Source organism: Pinus tabuliformis, chromosome 3_2 (assembly GCF_031772625.1).
Source record: "Pinus tabuliformis cultivar Carrire ecotype Pingquan chromosome 3_2, CPIR1, whole genome shotgun sequence".
In the NCBI taxonomy this organism is placed as follows: domain Eukaryota; kingdom Viridiplantae; phylum Streptophyta; class Pinopsida; order Pinales; family Pinaceae; genus Pinus; species Pinus tabuliformis.
In genome coordinates this window covers 1063353309-1063374729 of record NC_142302.1, presented here as the reverse complement: position 1 = coordinate 1063374729, position 21421 = coordinate 1063353309, and the positions used below count along the sequence as shown (strand labels likewise).

The 21421-nt window shown below is 41.0% G+C and overlaps 1 protein-coding gene across 1 annotated transcript; it reads left to right on the top strand.

Annotated features, from left to right (window-relative positions):
* The first annotated feature begins 5298 nt into the window (after positions 1-5298).
* LOC149184287 (glucan endo-1,3-beta-glucosidase-like) lies at positions 5299-6781 on the top strand. The gene is made up of 2 exons (XM_089417431.1): positions 5299-5447; positions 5662-6781. Exons 1-2 carry the CDS (start codon positions 5387-5389, stop codon positions 6615-6617), a joined length of 1017 nt encoding a protein of 338 aa, XP_089273557.1. The 5' UTR covers positions 5299-5386; the 3' UTR covers positions 6618-6781.
* Positions 6782-21421: the final 14640 nt, after the last annotated feature.

Here is a 21421-nt window from a genome sequence, read left to right as displayed (position 1 = left end):
TGCTCTGGTTGTCACACCAGATGACAATGGGTTGGTGGAACTGGACGCCCAACTCAGTGAGGAAGTGCTATAGCCACAGAGCATGAATGGTGATGTTGACTACTCCTGTGTACTCAGCCTCAGCTGAAGAGAGAACAATAGTAGCCTGCTTCTTTCTCGACCAATAGATAGGGCCAGATCCTAGACTAAGTGAATATCCGGAGGTGGACTTGCGATCAATGCTATCTCCCGCCCAATCAGAATCTGTGAAGCAGAGGAGATTCAATGAAGTGCCTACTACATAGTGAATCCTGAAGGTGATGGTGCCCTGCACATATCGAAGGATGTGCTTGGCAGCATTCCATCGTAGCTCATGCGGCTATTGCATGTATCTGGAAACTACCCCTACTGTATATGAGAGATCTGGTTTGGAGTGGGTGAGGTACAATAAAATCCCCACTCACTGTCGGTAGAGAGTGTTGTCAATTAATGGAGTGGCACCTCCATCCTCAAGGCGGACCCCAGACAGAAAAGGAGTCGGTGTTGGCTTGCAGTCAGTCATGCGAAATCTCTCGAGGAGATCCCATGCATACTTAGCCTGAGAGAGTTTGATGCATGTGGCATCCTGGATGATCTGAAGACCAAGAAGGAAGTGTAATGGACCCATGTCCGTCATCAAGAACCTATCATGCAAGGCCCTCTTGACTGTAGCAATGGCTGAAGCCGAACTGCCGGTGATTAGGAGATCATCCACATACAAAACTAAGATAAGAAGAGAATCATGTCTCCTGAGCATGTAAACATTTGGATCAGACTTACATCTTTCAAAGGTTTGTGATAAGAGAAAAGAATCCATCTTCGCATACCAAGCTCAAGGCTGTAGAGAGATTTCTTCAGTCTGCAGACCAAAGATGAATCATGAATGAAACCATGTGGTAGCTCCATGTAGATCTCCTCAGATAGGTCTCCATGAAGAAAGGCATCCTTCACATCCATCTGATGTACTTCCCACCCCTGGGTATCTGCAATGGCAAGTGTAAGGCGTATGGAATCCATCTTCGCTACTAGAGCAAAGGTCTCGTCATAATCAATGCCATGCACTTTTTGGAAGCCTTTAGCTACTAGCCTTGCTTTCCGTTTGGTGGTTTTCCCATCTGCAGCACTCTTGGTCCTGTAGACCCATTTGCATCGGACAAGTTTCCTTCCTGAAGGAAGGGGAACCAGATCCCAGGTCTGGTTCTCGAGGAGAGAGTTATACTCCTCCTCCATGGCGGACTCCCAAGATGGATGTCCAGTAGCCTCATCATAAGACTGTGGATCAGAAGACTGAACCAAATGACAATGCCAAGATGGTGATGGTTCAATGGCATTGAGGACAAGAGGAGACTCAATAAACTCTAAGATAGTCCTCTGCAGATCAGAATTATCCCCCACAAGACCATTTCTAGCAGCTAGGTGTTCTTGTGCATATACCTCACGTAAGCTCCTTGTTTTCTGAGTTATGACAGGGGAATTTGATTCACTACTAGAAGCTCGATCTGGGCTTGGATGTGGATCATCATATGCATGTACTGGATTTGTATCTAAAGACTGTCTCTTCATCTGCATGCTCTACTGTGGCATCTTCATGCTCTGTATCTGCATCTGAGTGTACTGAGTCATCATCTCGAACATGAGGTAGATAAAAGGTGTCTGCATGCAGCAATTGAGGTGCACGCGAGAGACTTTCCTCAAATTTGACACTTCGCTCAATGATGAGCTTGTCCATAGAGGAAATCAAGAGTTAGTATCCCTTCATGCCATCAAGGTATCTAACAAAGATGCACTCAATGCTCTGTGGATCAAGAGCTTTCCTATTTTCGGAGGGGATCCTGGCCCATGCTCGGGAGCCGAAAACATGGAAGTGGGTGACCTCTGGTTTAGTGCCACTCCAAGCCTCAAACGGGGTCTGATCCTTGACAAACCTATGAGGATATGTTTGCCTAGATGTAGTTAGCACAATTAAGTGCTTCAGCCCATATCTTATGAGGCAGTGACTTAGCATGCAATATGCAAGAAGCCATCTCTTTGAGAGACCGGTTCTTTCTCTCAGCAACTCGGTTCTGCTGCGGAGTGTACGAAACTGTGTACTCCAACTGTATCCCGGACTGAAGACAAAGGTTCTTAAGTGCTACGTTAACATATTCCCCACCATTATTTGTACGGATGGCTTTGATATTTCTCTCTGACTGTGTCTCAACTAGTGCTTTGAAATCTTTAAAGTGCACAAAAACTTTAGATTTGTTCCTAAGAAGATACACCCAAGTATACCGTGAGAAATCATCAATAAATGTAAGCACATACCTTGCTTTGTTGATGGAAGGATGAGGAAAAGGCCCCATGAGATCACTATGGATCAGATCTAGAGGAGGGGATGCTCTGTGAGTCTTGCTAGTGTCAAACTTTTCTCTAGGATGTTTGCCAAGGACACACCCTTCACAAACTCCTTTGGAGAAACTGATATTTGGCAAGCCTTCCACCATCTCATGCTTGCTTAGCTGCTGCATATACCTGTAATTTAAGTGATCAAACCTTCTGTGCCAAAGCATACTACTATCTTCAGCAGGTGTAAGAAATAAGGAGGATTCAGATTCAATAAATTCAGAAAATGTATACAGTCTGGCTCCATTGTTTACCTCACCAATTGCAATTTTGGAGCTGCTATATAGGTCATATATGTTCACTGCATCTGGAGTGAATTCCACTCTCTTTCCGGTGCCGGAATGAGAGATCTGATAAACTGAAAGCAAGTTTACCGAAAGTTTTAGAACATGAAGCACATCTTCAAAGCTTCCATGTAAAAGTTCCACTCTACCTTTTCCGGTGACCTCAATAGGTGAGTCATCTCCCATGAGGATGGGAGGTCCTTGGCATGCACGCAAAGAGGAATAGACTTCCTTTGCAACAGCGATATGATGTGATGCACCAACATCTATAATCCATGCATCAGGGGAAGAATTAATTGCAATTAAAGCATGAAAATTGTTACCTTTCCCATGTGGCGGATCCTCAATTTTCTTCTTGGCGCCCTGAGAGATGTGATCCCCAAGGTTGTGCTTCTGAAGGATTTCTACCATTTGGTCAATTTGTTTCTTCATGCAAGAGGATTCTGGATGGAATCCTCTTTGACAGTAGGTGCATCTGTTTCCTTTCTTCCCTTTCTCATTTCTCGAGCCAGAGGAGTCATTGAAGCGCTTGGTGTACCCTTCCTTCTTTGGATGGGAATGCACTTTTCCCTTGTCTTTTTGCTGTTGATTTTTTAAATTTGAATAAGATCTGTGATTTTTATTGTGGTTGCCATCATGCACAACAAGTGCATGCGCTTTTGGAGGTTTCTTTTTCCCCATGCCAATGAGTTTATCTTGCTCAAAAGTAAGGGACTCCATGAACTCCTTGAGAGAAGGCATAGTGTAGGATTTACCTGTTGTGAGCCTTATTGAATGAAATGTAGGCACAAAGATGGAGTATTCTGGTCCAAGATTTGACATAATAGAGAGAATTTGGCAACTCTCCTCCTTGGATTTGTCAATTCCACAACCCTTGAGTTGCAGCAATAGATCATTATATTTGGTGAAGAAGTCTTGAATCCTGTCATAGTTCTGTGGATCCAATGATAGCAGCTCCACTTCAAGCAGATGTCCTTTCATCTCATCCTGTTTCCCGTAGGGTTCTTCAACTTTTTTCCAAATCTCATTGGGAGTATTGCAGGCAGATAGATGAAACAGCAACTCTAGAGCACATGCATATGGATCCGTGGGCCTCATCCATACGGTTGAGGTACTTGGATTCTCTATGGCTGAAGTGGGTTCCACTTCTACAGCCATGGTAATCCTGTACAACCCTTTTTGACGAAGGTATCGAGCCATTTGGTCCTTCCATTCGTGATAGTTGTACAGTGTTAGGATCGATGCTTGGGAAACTCCATTTTTTTGTTGATCTTCGATCTCCAAGCTGTAATACCTACAATATAAAGTACTGGTGCACCTTTTATCTAGAAACCTGTGGGCTCTGATACCATGTAAATGTGTTAGAAAACCTGCACAGATGAATCTAGCTAGTAAAGGTTGAACACATAGCTTTGCAGAACAAAAACACTAAAAGAAAATCGAAAGAACAAAAGAATGATTCATTAGAAAATAGGTAACAATGCTCATGATATACCATTACTGGGTGAAGATCCCAAGGTAATGCACCATAGTGGTGATCAATGAGAAGACTCAACACCTACAACAAGTTCTGGAGAGAACTAGCCATTTGTGGAGTGAAAGGAGCAAAGCAGGAAGCAAATCATGCAGAAGAACTAACTAGTTGCGGAGTTAAAGAAGGAGAAAATCAGGGAGTAAATCATGCAGAGGAACTAACTAGTTACGGAATTAAAGAAGGAGAAAATCAAGGAGTAAATCATGTAGAAGGAATCTTGCATGTAGTCCCATGCTCTAACTAATAGGTGTGTAGTACTTCCAACAAGAAGACCCGGCCGTTATCTTATGCAGGGAATAGCTGCGCGTGGAATATCTGCAAACGAAGAATGTTCTTAGCCCACTAAAGTGGTTGAACGTTAATGGTTTGAAGAATGTTCTTAGCCCACTAGAGTGGTTGAACGTTAATGGTTAGGCTTTGGCGGCATCTGCGACCCTGGCTCAATCCCAACTCAAAAAGTGGAAATATTTTTGTTAATATGCGAAGACTTTGAGACCTGGAGGAAGAAACGAACAAAGAAACTGTTGACAATGTGCATTTATGTGGAATAAGAGTGCCCGTGCCTGTACGTCTTCTAGACATGTGGTGAAAGCTGAAACAGACATTGCAAGGAAAGTGCCTTCATCCATTCATTTTGATAACCAAAGACTTTGACTGCGGACGGACGGCTAGAAAGTTGAGGACAAGAGTGCCCGTGCCTGTACGTCTTCTAGACATGTGGTGAAAGCTGAAACAGACATTGCAAGGGAAGTGCCTTCATCCATTCATTTTGATAACCAAAGACTTTGACTGCGGACGGACGGCTAGAAAGTTGAGGACAAGAGTGCCCGTGCCTGTACGGCTTCTAGATATGTGGTGAAAGCTGAAACAGACATTGCAAGGAAAGTGCCTTAATCCATTCATTTTGATAACCAAAGACTTTGACTGGGGACGGACGGCTAGAAAGTTGAGGACAAAACCAGAAATTGTCGAAAATCTGCATTGAGAAGGAATGGAAAAAACAGACAAATTACGAGGAAAGCGCCATAATCAATTCAGCCAACCCATTCTTGCACGGTGCAGCCAGTCGCATGCGGCGGCGCATTCACTTGACCCATCACAATAGAACTTCTTATAAATTGGACGTCTGCCTGTAGATTTTTCATGTCTCTCAATTCCTCTGAGAAAAATGGCAGCCATGAAGATCACGCTGATTGGGTGTATTGCAATCTTGTGTTCAATTCTCGCGGGTAAGTTGAGCATTACCCAACATTTTTCCAATTCTTTTCTTTTTTGTAGTTAGAATGTAAAATTGGATACATTCTCATTGTTATGTTTATAGGTTTCCTTAAGAAAAAATTAAATTAAAATGGTAAAATGTATATACTTGCTGTAAAGGGATCCTTTGTCCCATGAACAATACGCTTCGGACAATTCTTAACATTAATTCGATTCATTGTGCAGACGCTGCTCAAATAGGAGTCAACAACGGCATGGTCGGAAACAATTTGCCACATGCAGACGAGGTAGTAACCTTGCTGAAGGAGAACAACATTGGAAAATATAGGATTTTCCAAGGAAGCCCAGGTGTACTGAAAGCTTTTGAGAATTCCGGGATCGAGGTAATCGTGGGAATCGAAACCAACATATTGCAGCAAATATCGTCTAGCCAAGACGCAGCAAACCGTTGGGTTAAGGACAACATTGTGCCCTTCTATCCCGCCACCAATATAAAATACATTGCAGTGGGCAACGAGGTTTTTAAGAGCAAGGAGAACGTTCAGTATCTTGTTCCTGCCATGAAGAACATTCAAACCGCGCTTAACATGGCCAGTCTGCAGAATAAGATCAAGGTATCCACCACCCACGCCTCAGAATCTGTGATAGGCAACTCCTACCCACCTTCTAAGGGAGCATTCACAGACGAGGTGAAGGACACCATGAGTTCTGTGCTGCAATTTCTGTCAGATAACGAGGCTCCTTTCATGGCTAACGTCTATCCATTTTTCAGCTTCGTCAACAACTGGAAAAACATTAAGCTGGAATACGCTCTTTTTGAGTCCACGTCTCCGGTGGTAGAGAGCTACACCAACTTGTTCGATGCCATTGTTGATACTATTATCTCCGCCATGGAAAATTTGGGATATCACAACATCCCACTCATCGTTACTGAAAGCGGATGGCCTTCGGGTGGCAACATTAATGTGGCCACCATTGAGAATGCTCGGACTTATAACAACAATCTCATCCGCCATGTATTATCGAATGCAGGGACGCCCAAGAGGCCGGGAAGTAGCATCGAGACCTATATCTTCGCCCTTTTCAACGAGGACAAGCCAAGTCAAGATGACACAGAACGTCACTATGGGCTCTTCTACCCTAATAAATCGCATGTATATGCAGTCAACTTCTCTCCGTGATTGACTTGCAAGGAAAACCCTCGCACCACTTCAATAAAGTCGATGTCGACAAACCATAGTCATCTGCATGGAAAATGCAGTAAGTTATGTTATGTAGGATGCTACTTATACAATCGTCCTCCTAAATAAATTCTAATAAAGTTTGGAAGCTGTCATTTGAATAATCTGCCTGGAAATGGAAGGCATTCCCATATAGTTTTTGAAGTAAATATTTTAAAGGTTTGACAGTCTACTAGATCTACCGCGTGGCCGTTTATGTTTCTGCACTAAAAGCGTCCCCCAAACAAATTAGTTTTTACATATTCTAGTCTTCAAATCACAGCGGTGTTGATCCCTTTGAACAGAAAGATTAAAAGAATAGTTCGGTTTTCCAAAAAATTAGAGACCTTTAAACTAAGGTGCAAACGATAATGGCCACGGAATAGAAAAATGAAAAGCGCTATTTAAGCCATTGCAAGCCTTATTTTAATGACATATCATGATGTAATTTTTTTGGCAGTGCAAACAATCTTAAAATTTCCCGAATTTAGAACATTCCTCAACAGTGTCCGTTAAATCTCACAGAGAAACAAAGATTATTTAACAGTAATCATAAAAAAATTGAAGTTGAAATGCTTACATGCCATAATAGGATCCTCATATTGAAGGATCTCATGCGGAGGGGCTTCCAAGGACCGGGGAGATGCTCTATGTGGGGATCAGCAAATGAGGAGGTAGTTCTTACTTGGTTGCCCCTTCGCTATAACCATTTGGCAGGAAGTATTACATTTGACCTGCGGAATTTTATTAATAACAACAATTTTGTTTCTAAAAAGAGAGTAATTAATTTTTTTTATACCATTCGCCAATAATCATGTTCTGTTATCATTTTTCCACCCATCATCTATCTTTTAAGCAGCATCAAATTCTAAATAAAAGATGTAGCAGTATAACATTATCAAAATTCGAGGACAATTATTACTTCTATTGTCACCGAGGCATCTCCACGTTAATTGTTTGCCGGTTTCATGCAAAAATATTTGATCAAAGTTTCATAGTTCAGTTGGTTTCTTTGTTTATTCATGTCCTTCTAATCTTCTTAGTAGGTCACCTACGCCAAAAGCACAAGGCCATATGGAAAGAAACCAATGTGACAATCCAAAGAAACAAACCGGTATTGGTATGGGCATGGTTAAATTCACCAAAAAAAACACGAAAACTGTCACCAGATCTTACAACCATTCTTTTTTGACGCGCCTCACCTGCCAGTTTCTCATAATTCTCTTCTTGGGGTTGCATCCCCTTTATTCTACGAATTATTGACTAAGAAGTATAGGGTTACATGTGCCTCTCTGTTTTTTCATTTAGGTGCACTAGCTAAAGGGTTCTTCTCTCTTGCATTTTCAAACCTAATATTCTACGAATTATTGACTAAGAAGTGTAGGGTTACATGTGCCCCTCTTCTCTCTTGCATTTTCAAAACTAATATTCTACGCATTATTGACTAAGAAGTGTAGAGTTACATGTGCCCCTCTTTTTTTCATTTAGGTGCACTCGCTAAAGGGTTCTTCCCTATTGCATTTTCATACCTAATAGCCCAATAGTCTTATTAATGCGGTTATCTTGACATAGTGATTTTGTAAACCAATGCTAATTATAAACCATAGTTTAATAAAACTTCATTTATGTCTATAAAAGTCATATTCACCATCAGTCCTTCAATTCATATTAGGACAACAGTCTCTTTAAAATATTTAATAAATACATCTCTGGTGATGTGTATCTTAGCATAAGTATATGTACATATTTTCCTATGTTGTCCTTATCCAAAATATACTATTTTCTCAAAACTCTAAAAAAGAGCTTCAGAGCAACAATGATCAAATTGCAAATCTTCTCTTGTAGTTTATAATTATATCATTTGGTGCATGGGCGCATATATATATATATATATATATATAGATATAGATATAGATATACACTCATGGGTGCATCTTTTCTTGTTTATCCTATGAGATCTTACAATTAACCCTCTTATCAATCAATCAAAATTCTCTTATCCTCTTGATCTGAGAAAAGCTTAACCCTTTCAATCGCAAGGAATTTATAAGTATATTAGTAAACCATTCTATTATCTCGTGTTATGAGTTTGCAACTCACAATAATTTTGATCTCTCTGCTTTCATGAGTACAAGGAATCCAAGAATTCGTTTAGATTCCTTTTCTATATTTTAGGAGCCAATGCATTTTTTTATTAGTAAATTTCCATATTTTTAAAATTGACTCTAATCTTGCTCATTTATGCTTACTACATTTAATGTAGAGTTGATACCTCTAAGTATGAGCAACACTATTTCCTTAGTGATTTGAAGTAGCCTAGATACCACTATCATGTTACCTTAAAACTTAAAAATTTCAACTGCCACTATTCCCGAGACTTTCCTTCCATCACAAATTGTTATAGATATCCATCACAACTTTCCTCCACTTTGTTGATTCTTAAACATAAATGTTATCCAACAATTTAGCTCCAGGTCTAAATTGCTTTATACCATCCTTGGCAATTTATTTACTTAGGTTTTGATTGTCTTAGAAAAGATAACTTATGGATCATGTTCCGTGCTTCATTTCTTGAAGCTTGTGTAACTTATGGGGAAGGAAATTCCTTTTCTTTTGGTTACCCACACTAAAGTTTTAATTATCAAAATATTGATTTTTACAGATCAAAAAAATTTCTTCTCGAAAATATGATAATTATCAAATGCTATAATATCTTACTGTACAGAAACCCTTACAATTTTAAAGAATTATGAAATGTCATTAATTTATATGCGATTATCCATACTGATGTCCTAACTCGCCAGTAAAGAAAATGCATTAATTCCTTAAATATACACACACATATATAAAATATAATATAATATGAAATCCAAACTTACTCATTCTAGCCGATTATTACTGTAGTAAACTTATTTATGCTTGAGTTATGTTATTGATATGTAGGTCGTATTGTTGTTATCATCACTATAGATATTTACCATGTCACTTACTGGAGCTTATCTTGGTGAAAAGGATGTTGCCATTTTCCCATGATAAAGCTAATGGCCTAAGATTATGTTTTATATTCTCCATTCGGATTTGACAAACTTATAATTAAATATGTCCAAAACGCTATTTTTTTTTTTATGTTTTTATTTGTCTTTTTGTTTTTCTATATACACTTAGTCTCTGTATATTCCTTTCTATAAATGTATAATGAATTTATTATTTTAAATGTTTCACCATGTTGCTATAATCCCTTTTTTTTTTGCTTTCAACCCACTGTATTTAATGCAATAATTGGCACCAATAATACGTTTCATTCATTTTATGTAAATTAACAAAGGGGGTCACAACTATTAGCAGACAGTTATCAAGTTGGCAATCCTTTATTTTCACGGCGACTTAAGATCCAACACCCTGCATTCTTTTTTTAAACATATCTATTTGTTGTTTCATAATTGTTTAACAATGTAAGAATTGTTTCCTTATTTAAATTTGTTTGTACATATACGTTCACATAAACTTTTTTCTCTACCCATTCTCCAACAATTATTTTTCCTCCGAGGTGCCCAATATTAAGGCAATTAGTATTTTTTAACTTTAAACGAAATTTATTCTGATTTCTTTTACTTCATTACTTAGGTCTTAGTGAAATTTCATCTCTTCTTAATCTAATATGGAACTTTAATATATTATTTTAGTTGTATTCAGAATCATAGATCACAGTATAGAAACCTGTTGGTGTGATACTACTTGTAACGTCTTCAGTAACTTCAACTTACCAACATAAAAAATATTTGTTTTACTTTAATCTAGAATAATTTAACAATCAGATTTCAACATCAATGTGAGTTAAATTTCGGTACGTCCAAGCACAATATAATAGTCTCAGTTGATATTTATAGTCCGTTTTCCCTCACGGTACTAATTTTAAAATTAGTTGTATTTATAAATTTAGCATTTCATGCGGTACAAGATACTCTTGGGTTTATTTGCGATTTACTGTTGAATGTATGGTCCTCCCCACTATATGTATATATTAGTGAAGTTAATCTATTTACATTGATGAAGGATACACTTTCGGAACCGCACAATTATTCATATGAATAGTTGAGTGCCTTTCCCCATAATATAGTTTTGAAACGTCGTTTTAACATTGGATTTATATGTTATGGTTTCTATGTGAGTTTGTTGCAAAGTTCTTGAGCTCCAACTATAAACTATGGCACGTATATGGCACGTGATTAATTAGGCTGATAGGCGTCTCTCCTATTGGAGTTGGCAATTTTAATCATTTTTTTAATTAATTTTTTTTGATCGGATGGTCTCAATTGAAAGATGCCAATATATTCTCGTATTTGTCACTAAATCAATGAATAAAATTTGCAACAGTAACTTTCTTGCATGTCTAAATCACATGTTTAAAGCATACTTAAATTAATTTTTTACGAAGCATGATTAAAAATTAACATACCATTTGTTAATCGCGACCTATTATGGTTAAGATGAAGTGGAAAAAGGGAAAGCGAGTTTTAGGTCGAAACATTGTACAATAGATCATGGTATTTGTTGGGCATGACATCCCCCCAAGGCATGCTTTGGGGCTCAAAGCCCAAGTTTTGACAGAATCTTGTTGTAAAGCTCTGCGAATTGCAGGCGTGGAGCATGAAAGTATGATAGAGTCATAGGGTTCTCCACCCTAGTTTTGTAATGTAATGTCAGCTAGATAGACCTACCCATGGTCCATGTCCATGGGATTATGTAAATAGAGCGAGGCTCTAAGTGTAGAATAAGAAGAGAGAAGTAGGAAAAAGTCTAAGTGATTGAGTCACAAGTTGAAGTGTGCCTTTTGGTTGTAGAGTAGGAGAAGGCTCTGTAGCTAAGTGTGTGGACCCCTGCAGCTGAGTGCATAGGGCGAGTTGAGTCTATAACCAAGGAAGGAGTTAATAAAGAGAATTTTTGTCATAATTATGTGTATCTGTTCTTAGGTTAATGCATGTTTTATATAATTTGCAAATGTACTATTTATTTACTGCTCGCACCTATATGAATGGTTTATGTTGTTAAGTATAACTTAATGCACGCAAGTAGGCTAAGATAATCAATTAACATTGGAATACCAGTAAGGTCTTGGGTAATAATGCAGAGTGCAATGTTTAGCCCTTGGGTAGGGTTGCACGAAGGTAGTATATCAGGCTGTGAGGTACGGAAAAGTGCACAAAGAAACCTGCAGGTAGGTTCAAACCGCGGACAAGTTGAACTCCTCAAACATATCCAGGGTGCAAAAACATGGCTCTCGCACCCTCCCATACTACCCTAGGTGATACCTCAGTCTGCGCTCTATGGAATGTTGCCAAAAGGGTGAGTAGTATCGGGATTTGTTTTTCTAACTTAACTCTGAACCTGGGTCAGGCCCCAATAAGCCAACAAATGGTTCCATTGCTTGGACCGGGATCTACATAGATAGGTCTGATGAGATATCATTGGAATCTGACAAAGAAAGGAATTGAGGAGTGCTTGGACAGAAAAATTCAAGAATTCGTGGCATAGGAAAATAGGAATCTACAATTATCAAAGGAAGAGTGGTTAGATTGCTACTTATATATGAAAATACACAAAATTTTCTTTACATCCTTCCCCTCTGAGTTGTACGAATGGATTGTGAAGCTAGAAGATAGTCAAGGAAGGTGTAAGCTCAACAAACGTATTGTGTGGACTCCAAAATTGGTGCGCAGCCTGGAAACGTCAAAAGATAAGATCGTGCACACTGTGGATCATTGGCTCGATCTAATTATAGGAGGATTTACCACCGAGTTCATGGTAGATACTTTAGTTAGCAATAGCGAGGCGGAACAACGCTTCCTGAAAGGACCACAAGGTAAGTACATTAAATCTTTGAATACTTGGATTAAAATGCTATTGTGTGAAAATCTGGTTATGCAAATAAATTGATGTTTAGGGCTATGTGAAGTGGGAGGATCTACAGAAATGAAGGTTGCACAGAACTAGAAACTAGCCCCTTGATTTCACCTCCACGAGAAAGCAAGGAAGATCTCGCGAAGGTTTCGCCAAGAAGTGCGATCAGTTTGATAAAGCACCGAATTCTGTGCATACCACCCCCACCTACACCACCACCAGTTAGACCATCTTCACCCCTGTCTTCACCCACACCACGTCCGCCACCACCACAATTCAATATGGCAAGTGTGATAAAGTTGTTGGTGTTCAAAAGAGTAGGGAATGAAGATCGAGACAAGTTTTGGTTTGTGGTAAGGGATGTATGGGAAGCGCAGGGAGTCATGGATGATAATATCAAGAAAGAAACACTAGTCAACACTCTACAAGATCACGCATTGACTTGGTACATTAAGCATTCCAATGACAATCTGAATGCAGGGATCAAAAATATCCAAGTTGCGCTAAACGAGGAATTTAGCAGGCCAAAATCAGAGACAGTCGATTATTGGAATTAAGGAAATCACGATGCTTCCAAGTGAGACCCCTTAGGAGTTGGATCAGAGACTGAAGTGTACAATTCGTGAAGCCAATATGACCTTGATGGATGGGCAACACCACGCATGGTTTGTAGCATTGCTAATGCCGCATCTAAGGAACGCGTTGTCACAACATAAGCTAACCACTCAGGACAAGACCTTGGAGATCGAAATGAGACTGCACGAGACCCTGATACAAGATCCTAACCTAGGGGTTCAACAAATCCACATGTAGTTGAAAAACTTGTGCCTTCAGGTGCAAAGTTTGAAAGAAGACAAGACAACTCGCCCAAATGTGTGTGAGGAGGTATGGTGCATAAAGTGAAAAGGCCAGAGACATGACAAGGACCATTGTCTAGTCTTTGCGAACTACCTGGTGGGAGGAGGACCAATTCCATTGAGACCAGAGGCACAAGTAGGATTGAGCGTGGCGCTTGCGTTATGGTGCACGATTTTTCAGATAGGAGGGAAGTATGCTATGGATAACTGCCATCTATTGCAGAAGTATACGCAGAATTCCCGACAGTTGTTCTGTAATTTCTGCAGGTCAATAGGCCATGATGAGTGCACCTATAGAAGTTATGAATTGATGATGGATTAGACTCCTACCTATAGAGTTCAGACTCAAACATGGGTCCTCAATCAAAATTCAAGTATGGCACGCAATGGATTTCAAGGGCGTGGACAGGTCGGGTGGAATGGGACTAGGAAGAGGTCGCAGATAGCTGATGTGTTACAATTGCGAAGGGCTAGGGCATTATGCCCGCAATTGTACAAATCCAATCAAACCACCATGCTTATATTGTATCCAATTTGATCATGAGGCAGAGGATTGTTCCACGCTGATAGTGAGTTTGCGTGATAAAGGAGCACTCTAACCTCCCCCGACTCAGAACCTACAAATGATGAGGTCTGAGCCGCGTGAGGAAGACCTGAATGTAAATATCGTGCTTCGAAGTGGTATCACGACAAAGGCAAGCAGCTCGAATAAAGTGCCTAGGTTCACAAGGCTCCAACAAAGGAACCAGAATTTGATTTAGAGTGCACTAAGGAGACATTCATGGAAGCTAAGAAGAGCTTCGTGGATGCCTTCACTTAAGGAAGTAAAGACAAACTAGAACCGGAAATGGACGCATCAATGCTCACTACATTTTTGAAGACATGCATGAAGCTGCTGTGCGACAACAAAGCTGTGAAGGGACTACAAGAACTCATCACTAAATGTGATGGAACAATGCCAGGAGAACCGCATGTATTCCAGAAGCTTGGGAAGCACACAATGCGAATAGGAATAGAGATGAGATTGACCATGCAAATCGGGGAATATGAAATTAATCAAGTGATTTTGGATCTAGGATAGGACACAAACATCTTGCCAAAGCAGACGTGGGAGTGCATGGGCAAGCCTGCGATGCAATGGTATCCTATTCAATTTTGAATGATGAACAAGAAAAATATCCTACCTATGGGAAGATTGCAGGGAATAACGGTAGATATCGAAAGTGCGAATGCACTTGCAAATTTCGAAGTGATAGAGATTGTTGATGATAGCAATCCCTATCCCATGCTGCTGGGAATAGATTGGGCCATTTCTATGAATGGAGTGATAAATCTAAATAAGTGCAAGATGATTTTTGAGAAAAAGTCACTGCATGTAGTGGCACCTTTAGACCCTGTGGAAGGATCACGCTACATAGAGCCAGTGCGTAACTATGATAGTGACAACGATCTAGACTATATCTACAAGATAATTGTGTGGGAGCAGGACTAGGTGAATCCAAGAGGGGGTGGAAGACTCTCGTGGGAGCACAAAAGCTCCTGCACCTCATATTTCGATGAGGAAATAGAACGATGGAAGAACTGGTTACACGAGGTAACCACGCTCAACTGTAACATGATGACAAGGTCACTGTGCTACGTGACAACAGAGGTAAGAGATCTGCCTATGTATGACGGGTTGAGCAAGGTGGTTGATTTCCTAAAAAAATTTGAAAGAGAAGCACTGGAACAATAGTGTTTCGACGCTCTGAAATGGATACTACACGCCACGCCCGCAAGATGTTGGAGTACGCATCAAAGAAGTTTTGAGGACTAGCACGAATGCAAAAGGATGATACACATGTAGTTTGGGACACGTAAGATGTGGCTAACATACAAGTATGACAAATGGGATGATAAACATGCACACCTCGCGAAATAGGCCAAGGTATACGAGGAACATCCACAACCTGAGTGGATGCACCTACTCTATCATACCCTAAATATCATACCCATGAAATGATATACTGAGACGGAGCTCCTCCATGGCACGAGCAAATGGGATATCTTGCGCGAAGGATTCCTATTAACCTTCATGTTTGAGGATCATTTGTGGGATACTGTTGATGACTCTCTACAAGTAGTAAAAGCAGTTATCTTCAGAATACCCCAGGAATGGAAGTGCTTTAGTTGGAATGGGTGACCCAGCTGAGCTGCGCGTTGGAGTGTTACAATGTAAACATTGAGAAGGATGATGAAGATCCACAAAAAATTAACATTCCAGAAATGGAAGGCTATCACGAGGTTCAAGGACCATTGATTGAAGATCATGACATCACCGCGCCGGTAAAAAAGAAGCAGGTAAACATTGTGATGGAGGCTCAACAACTATTGGGATGATGCCACGATGAATAAGGTCATTGAGTTACTCCACGAGTAGCAAGGGTTATGCCCGATCAAGATTACGAACTTAAAGGGGATCGTTGACGATTTAGGGATGATGAGGATCACCCTAAATCCCGACGTGAATTTGGTTAAGCAGAGGCCTTACTGCTTGAATCCAAAGCACAAGGAAAAGGTCTACGTAGAACTAGACAAAATGCTCACAGCCGGAATTATTGAGCTGGTGGAAGAATCTGACTAGGTAAGCCATATGGTAGTGCAAGAGAAAAAGCAGAAGGGTGAGATAAGAATATGAATGGACCTCAAGAAGTTGAATGATACCTGTGTACACGACCCATTCCGACCCCATTCACAAATGGAGTATTAGAAAATATCGACGGGCAAGAAGCATATTTTCTCACCGATGGGTTCTCAGGGTACCACTAGATCAAAATCACGACGAAAGATAGGAGCAAGACCACCTTCGCCACTGAACGGGGCTACTTTTAATACACCGTCATGTTGTTTGGGTTAAAAAATGCTCCAACCATCTTTTCGCACATAGTTGTTGCCGCCTTCAAAGAATATATCCACAAATTCCTAGAGGTCTATATGGATGATTGGACTGTCTTTGGATTGGTTAAATACTACGTAGCAAGCTTAGGCTTGATGCTCGATACTTACCAATGACACCAGATTGCGTTGAACCTTAATAAGTGTACATTCCTCATTCCCTTTGGAAACCTACTAGGACATGTGGTCTGCAAACAGGGAATACTGGTAGACCCCGTGAAGATTGCAGTAATTCTGAATTTGGAAGTACTGCAAAGTGTTAAAAAGTTGCATGCTACCTTGGGACACACAAGGTACTATAGGAATTTCATCAAAAGCTATGTCTAAATCACCACACCAATGGAGAAAATATTGAAAAAGAATGTCACATTCTACTGGAATGATGATTTCATGAAGGGGCTACATCTCCTAAAGGGGAAACTCGCCTCCGCTCCAAGCTTGGTCTTCCCATAATCGGATGTGGAGTTTCATGCCCATCTTGATGCGTCATGTATAGCGCTGGGAGCAGTGCTCACACAAGAGGGTAGAGAGGGCTTGGATCACCCTATCGCATTTGCAAGTAGTAGATTGTCCAAAGCTGAAAAGAAATATTCCAGAACCAAGCGCGAGGAATTGACTATGGTGTACATGCTCCAAAAATAACGGCACTATTTGCCAGGAGGACATTTCAAGATGTATATAGACCATTCTGTGCTAAATTACTTGGTCATTAAGCTTGTTTTTTCGGGGCACATATGTAGGTGGATCTTATTGTTCTAATAATATGACTTTGAGGTCGTGGTAAAACCTGGATGCCTAAACGCAAGACCAAATCACTTGTCGTGTATTGAGACGGGCGAGGAACCTACTAGTTTGGAGGAAGGATTACCTGATACACAACTCCTTGTTGTGCATGTCGCAGATGAACACTTCAAAGATATAATTCACTTTCTAACAACAGGGACTGCACTAAAGGAATACTCCGTCCAACAGAAGAAGGAATTGGTGGTGTGCAGGACGGATTTTTCTGTCATCGCGAGGCACCTATACAAAATGGGAAATGATGAGATATTGTGAAGGTATGTACTTGAAATTGAACGAAGTTAGATCCTCACATAATCACATGGGGGCACTACAGGAGGACACTACGTAGGACAAGCAACCACACAAAATATTCCGAGTGCAGGGTTGTGGTGGCCAACCCTTCATCAGGATTCAAAAGCACACTATAAGGCATGCAATATATGTTAAAGAATGATAAATTGTCGCGAAGGTATGAGATGCCTTTAAATCCACAAATGACACTGCAACCCTTTAAAAAGTGGGCAATCAACTTTGTGGGACCTATCAAGCCCCAGGGAAAAACAGGCGCGTGATACATCATCACCACAATGGATTACCTGATGCACTGGGTGGAAGCGCAACTGGTCAAAGGCTGCACGGCCACTACGGCTGTGAAGTTTTTGTTTGAAAATGTGTTGACCCAATTTGGCTGTCTGAAAATATTAATGAGTGATCGTGGTACACATTTCTTGAATGAAACCATTAGCGCGCTCATAGAAGATTTCCAGGTGTATCACCAGAAAAGCACATCATATCACCCACAAGCCAATGGGACAGTAGAATCATTCAACAAAATACTGGAGATTGCGCTAACCAAAGTATGCAATGCGCAGAGAAGCAACTGGGACATGTGTGTTCCTGCAGCAAGTACTATGGGCTTATAGGACAACGTGCAAGAAACTGACGGGACAAACACCTTTCTGGTTAGTTTATGGCATGGAAGCTGTCATGCCAATGGAGTATATTGTACCTAGTCTATGCATAGCAGCACTCATAAGTATGACAAGCTGTGAAGCCTTGAAAAAAGGCTCGCACAGTTGGACGAACTTGAGGAGGAATGGTTCCTGGCCGGCTTTCATAAACAGGTGCAAAAACAGCGTGAGAAGGTCTGACACGATTACCATATTAAGTTGTGCACATTCAAGGTAAATGATTTCGTGTTTTTGTACTACAGTAAGTTTGATAAGTCCCCTGGAAAGTTGAGAATGCATTGGTTGGGACCATACATTGTTAAGGAGGTCACAGAGGGAGGTGCGGTCCACCTAGTCAAACTAAATGGAGAACCTTTCCTAGGCAAAGTGAATGGCAGCCGCTTGAAGCCCTACATGGGTGGGGCGGCTATCTGACTAGCTGGAAGAAGCACATTCTTCACACTCCAAGGATCCGGACAAAGGCACGGGACTATAAACATATGCAGCAGATACCGGTACAGATGTAGAGAAGCACTCCTGACACAGATGTCTCGGAATATCGTATGCAGTAGATCCAGCAACTAGTAGCTCAGTGCGCTGCTGACCTCTGCGCAATTCAAGAGCAGTTGGTGAGACTCCATGCAAAGATCGCCGTGCCAATAGAGCGACTCGAGGACCAGTCACAATGTTTGTTTTGGGGGCCTATTGGGCATGGAATCCCCCCAAGCATGTTTTGGGGCTCAAAGCCCAAGTTTTGACGGAATCTTGTTGTAAAGCTCTGCGAATTGTGGGCATGGGGTGCGAAAGTATGATAGAGTCATAAGGTTGTCTACCCTAGTTTTGTAACGTAATGTCAGGTTGATAGACCTACCCATGGTCCGCAGACGATGGGATTGTATAAATAGAGCAAGGCTTTATGTGTAAAATAAGAAGAGAGAAGTAGGAAAAGGTCTAAGCGATTGATTCGCAAGTTGAAGTGTGTCTTTGGGTCGTAGAGGAGGAAGCTTTGCAGCTAAGTGCATAAAGGCCTAATAGTCCGTAGCTGAGTGCGCAGGGCGAGTTGAGTATGTAACCATGGAAGGAATTAATAAAGAGAAGTTTTGTCATAATTATGTGTATTTGTTCTTGGGTTAATGCATGTTTGATATAATTTGCAAATATACTGCTTATTTACTGCGTGCACATGTATGAATGGTTTATGTTGTTACTTATAACTTAAAGCACACAAGTAGGCTAAGATAATAGACTAACATTAGAATACCAGTAAGGTCTTGGGTAATAACACAGAGCACAGCATTCAGCCCCTGGGTAGGACTGTAGAAAGGAAGTATATCAGGATGCAAGGTACGGGAAAATGCGCGAAGCAACCTGTGCACAAGGTCAAACTGCGGACCAGTTGAACTCCTCAAACATCTCCAGGGTGTGGAAACATGGTTCTAGCACCCTCTCATACTACTTTGGGTGAGACCTCAGTCTGCGCTCCACAGATTGTTGCTGAAAGGGCTAGTAGTACCGGGATTTGTTTGGCTAACTTAACTTTGAACCTTGGTCAGGCCCCAATAAGCCAACAGATGGTTCCATTGCCAAGACCGAGATCTGCATATAGATGTTTGATGTCGTACCACTGAAATTTGATAAAGAAAGGAATTGACGAGTGGTTGGACAGAAAAATTCATAAGTTCAAGGCATAGGAAAATAGGAATCCGCGATTATCAAAGGAAGAGTGGTTAGAATGCTACTTATATACAAAAATCCACAAATTTTTCTTTGCAACCTTCCCCTCTAAGTTGTACGAGTGGATCTTGAAGCTAGCAAACAGTCAAGGAAGGTGTAGGCTTGACAAACCTATTGTGTGGACTCCATATTTAGTGTACAGACTGGAAGCATCGGAAGATAGGATCATGCACGCTGTGGATCACTGGCTGGATTGAATTATAGGAGGATTTATCACCAAGTTCACAGTAGATACTTCAGTTAGCTATAGTGAGGCAGAATGACTCTTCCTCAAAGGACTGCGAGGTAACTACGTTAAATATTTGAACACTTGGATTAACATGCTACTGTGTGAAAAGTGGGTTATGCGAATAAATTGATGTTTGGGGCTATACTAAGTGGGAGGATCTACAGAAACAAAGGTAGCACAGAACTAGAAACTATCCCCTTGATTTCATCTCTACGAGAAAGCAAGGAAGAGATTGTGAAGGTTTCACCAAGAAGTGCGATCAGTTTGATAAAGTATTGAATTCAATGCATACCACCCCCACCTACACCACCACTATTTTCACCATCTTTACCCCCGTATTCACCCACACCACCTCCGCCACCACCACAGTTCAATATGGAAAGTGCGGTAAAGTTGTTGGTGTTCAAAGGAGTAGGGAATGAAGATTTGGACTAGTTTTGGTTCATGGTAAGGGCTATATAGGAAGCGTAGGGAGTCATAGATGACAATATAAAGAAAGAAACGCTTGTCAACGCTATGTAGGATCGCACATTGACTTGGTACATTAAGCATTCCAATGACAATCCGAACACAGGGATTGCGGATATCCAAGTTGCGCTAAACAAGGAATTTAGCAGGCCAAAATCAGAGACATAGTCGATCATTGGATTTAAGGAAATCATGATTCTTCTAGGCGAAACCCCCTGGGAGTTGAATCAAAGACTGAAGTGTACAATTCGTGAAGCCAATATGACCTTGACAGATGGGAAACACCACACATGGTTTGTAGTATCGCTAACACTGCATCTACGAAACGCGTTGTCATAGTAGAAGCTAGCCACTCAGGTCGAGGCCTTGGAGATCAAAATGAGACTGCACGTGACCTCGATACAAGATCCTTACCTAGGGCTTCAACAATTCGATGCGCAGTTGAAAAAATTATGCCTTGAGGTGCAAAGTTTGAAACAAGGTAGGACGCCTCGCCCAGAAGCATGTGGGGAGGTATGGTGCGTAAAGTGTAAAGGCCAGGGACATGACAAGGACCATTATCTAGTCTTCGTGAACTACCTGGCGGGAGGAGGACCAATGCCATTGAGACCGAAGGAAAAAGCAAGACCGAGCGCGGTGCCTACGTTATGGTGCGTGATTTCTCAGATAAGAGGGAAGCATGATATGGATAACTTCCATCTATTGCAAAAGTATACGCAGAATTCCCAACAGCTGTTCTGTAATTTCTGTAGGTCAGCAAGCCACGATGAGCGCACCTGTAGCAGTTATGAACTGATGATGGATCAGACTCCTACCTACAGAGTTCAGACCAAAACACGTGCCCTCAATCAAAATGCAGGTATGGAACACACTGGATTTCAGGGGCCCGGACAAGGTCGAGGTGGAATGGGA

Excerpts from the sequence above, each read along its gene's own strand:
- LOC149184287 (XM_089417431.1), top strand. The coding sequence starts at position 5,387 with ATGGCAGCCATGAAGATCACGCTGATTGGGTGTATTGCAATCTTGTGT. Across the intron at positions 5,448-5,661 it reads CTTGTGTTCAATTCTCGCGG|ACGCTGCTCAAATAGGAGTC; the intron begins GTAAGTTGAGCA and ends TTCATTGTGCAG.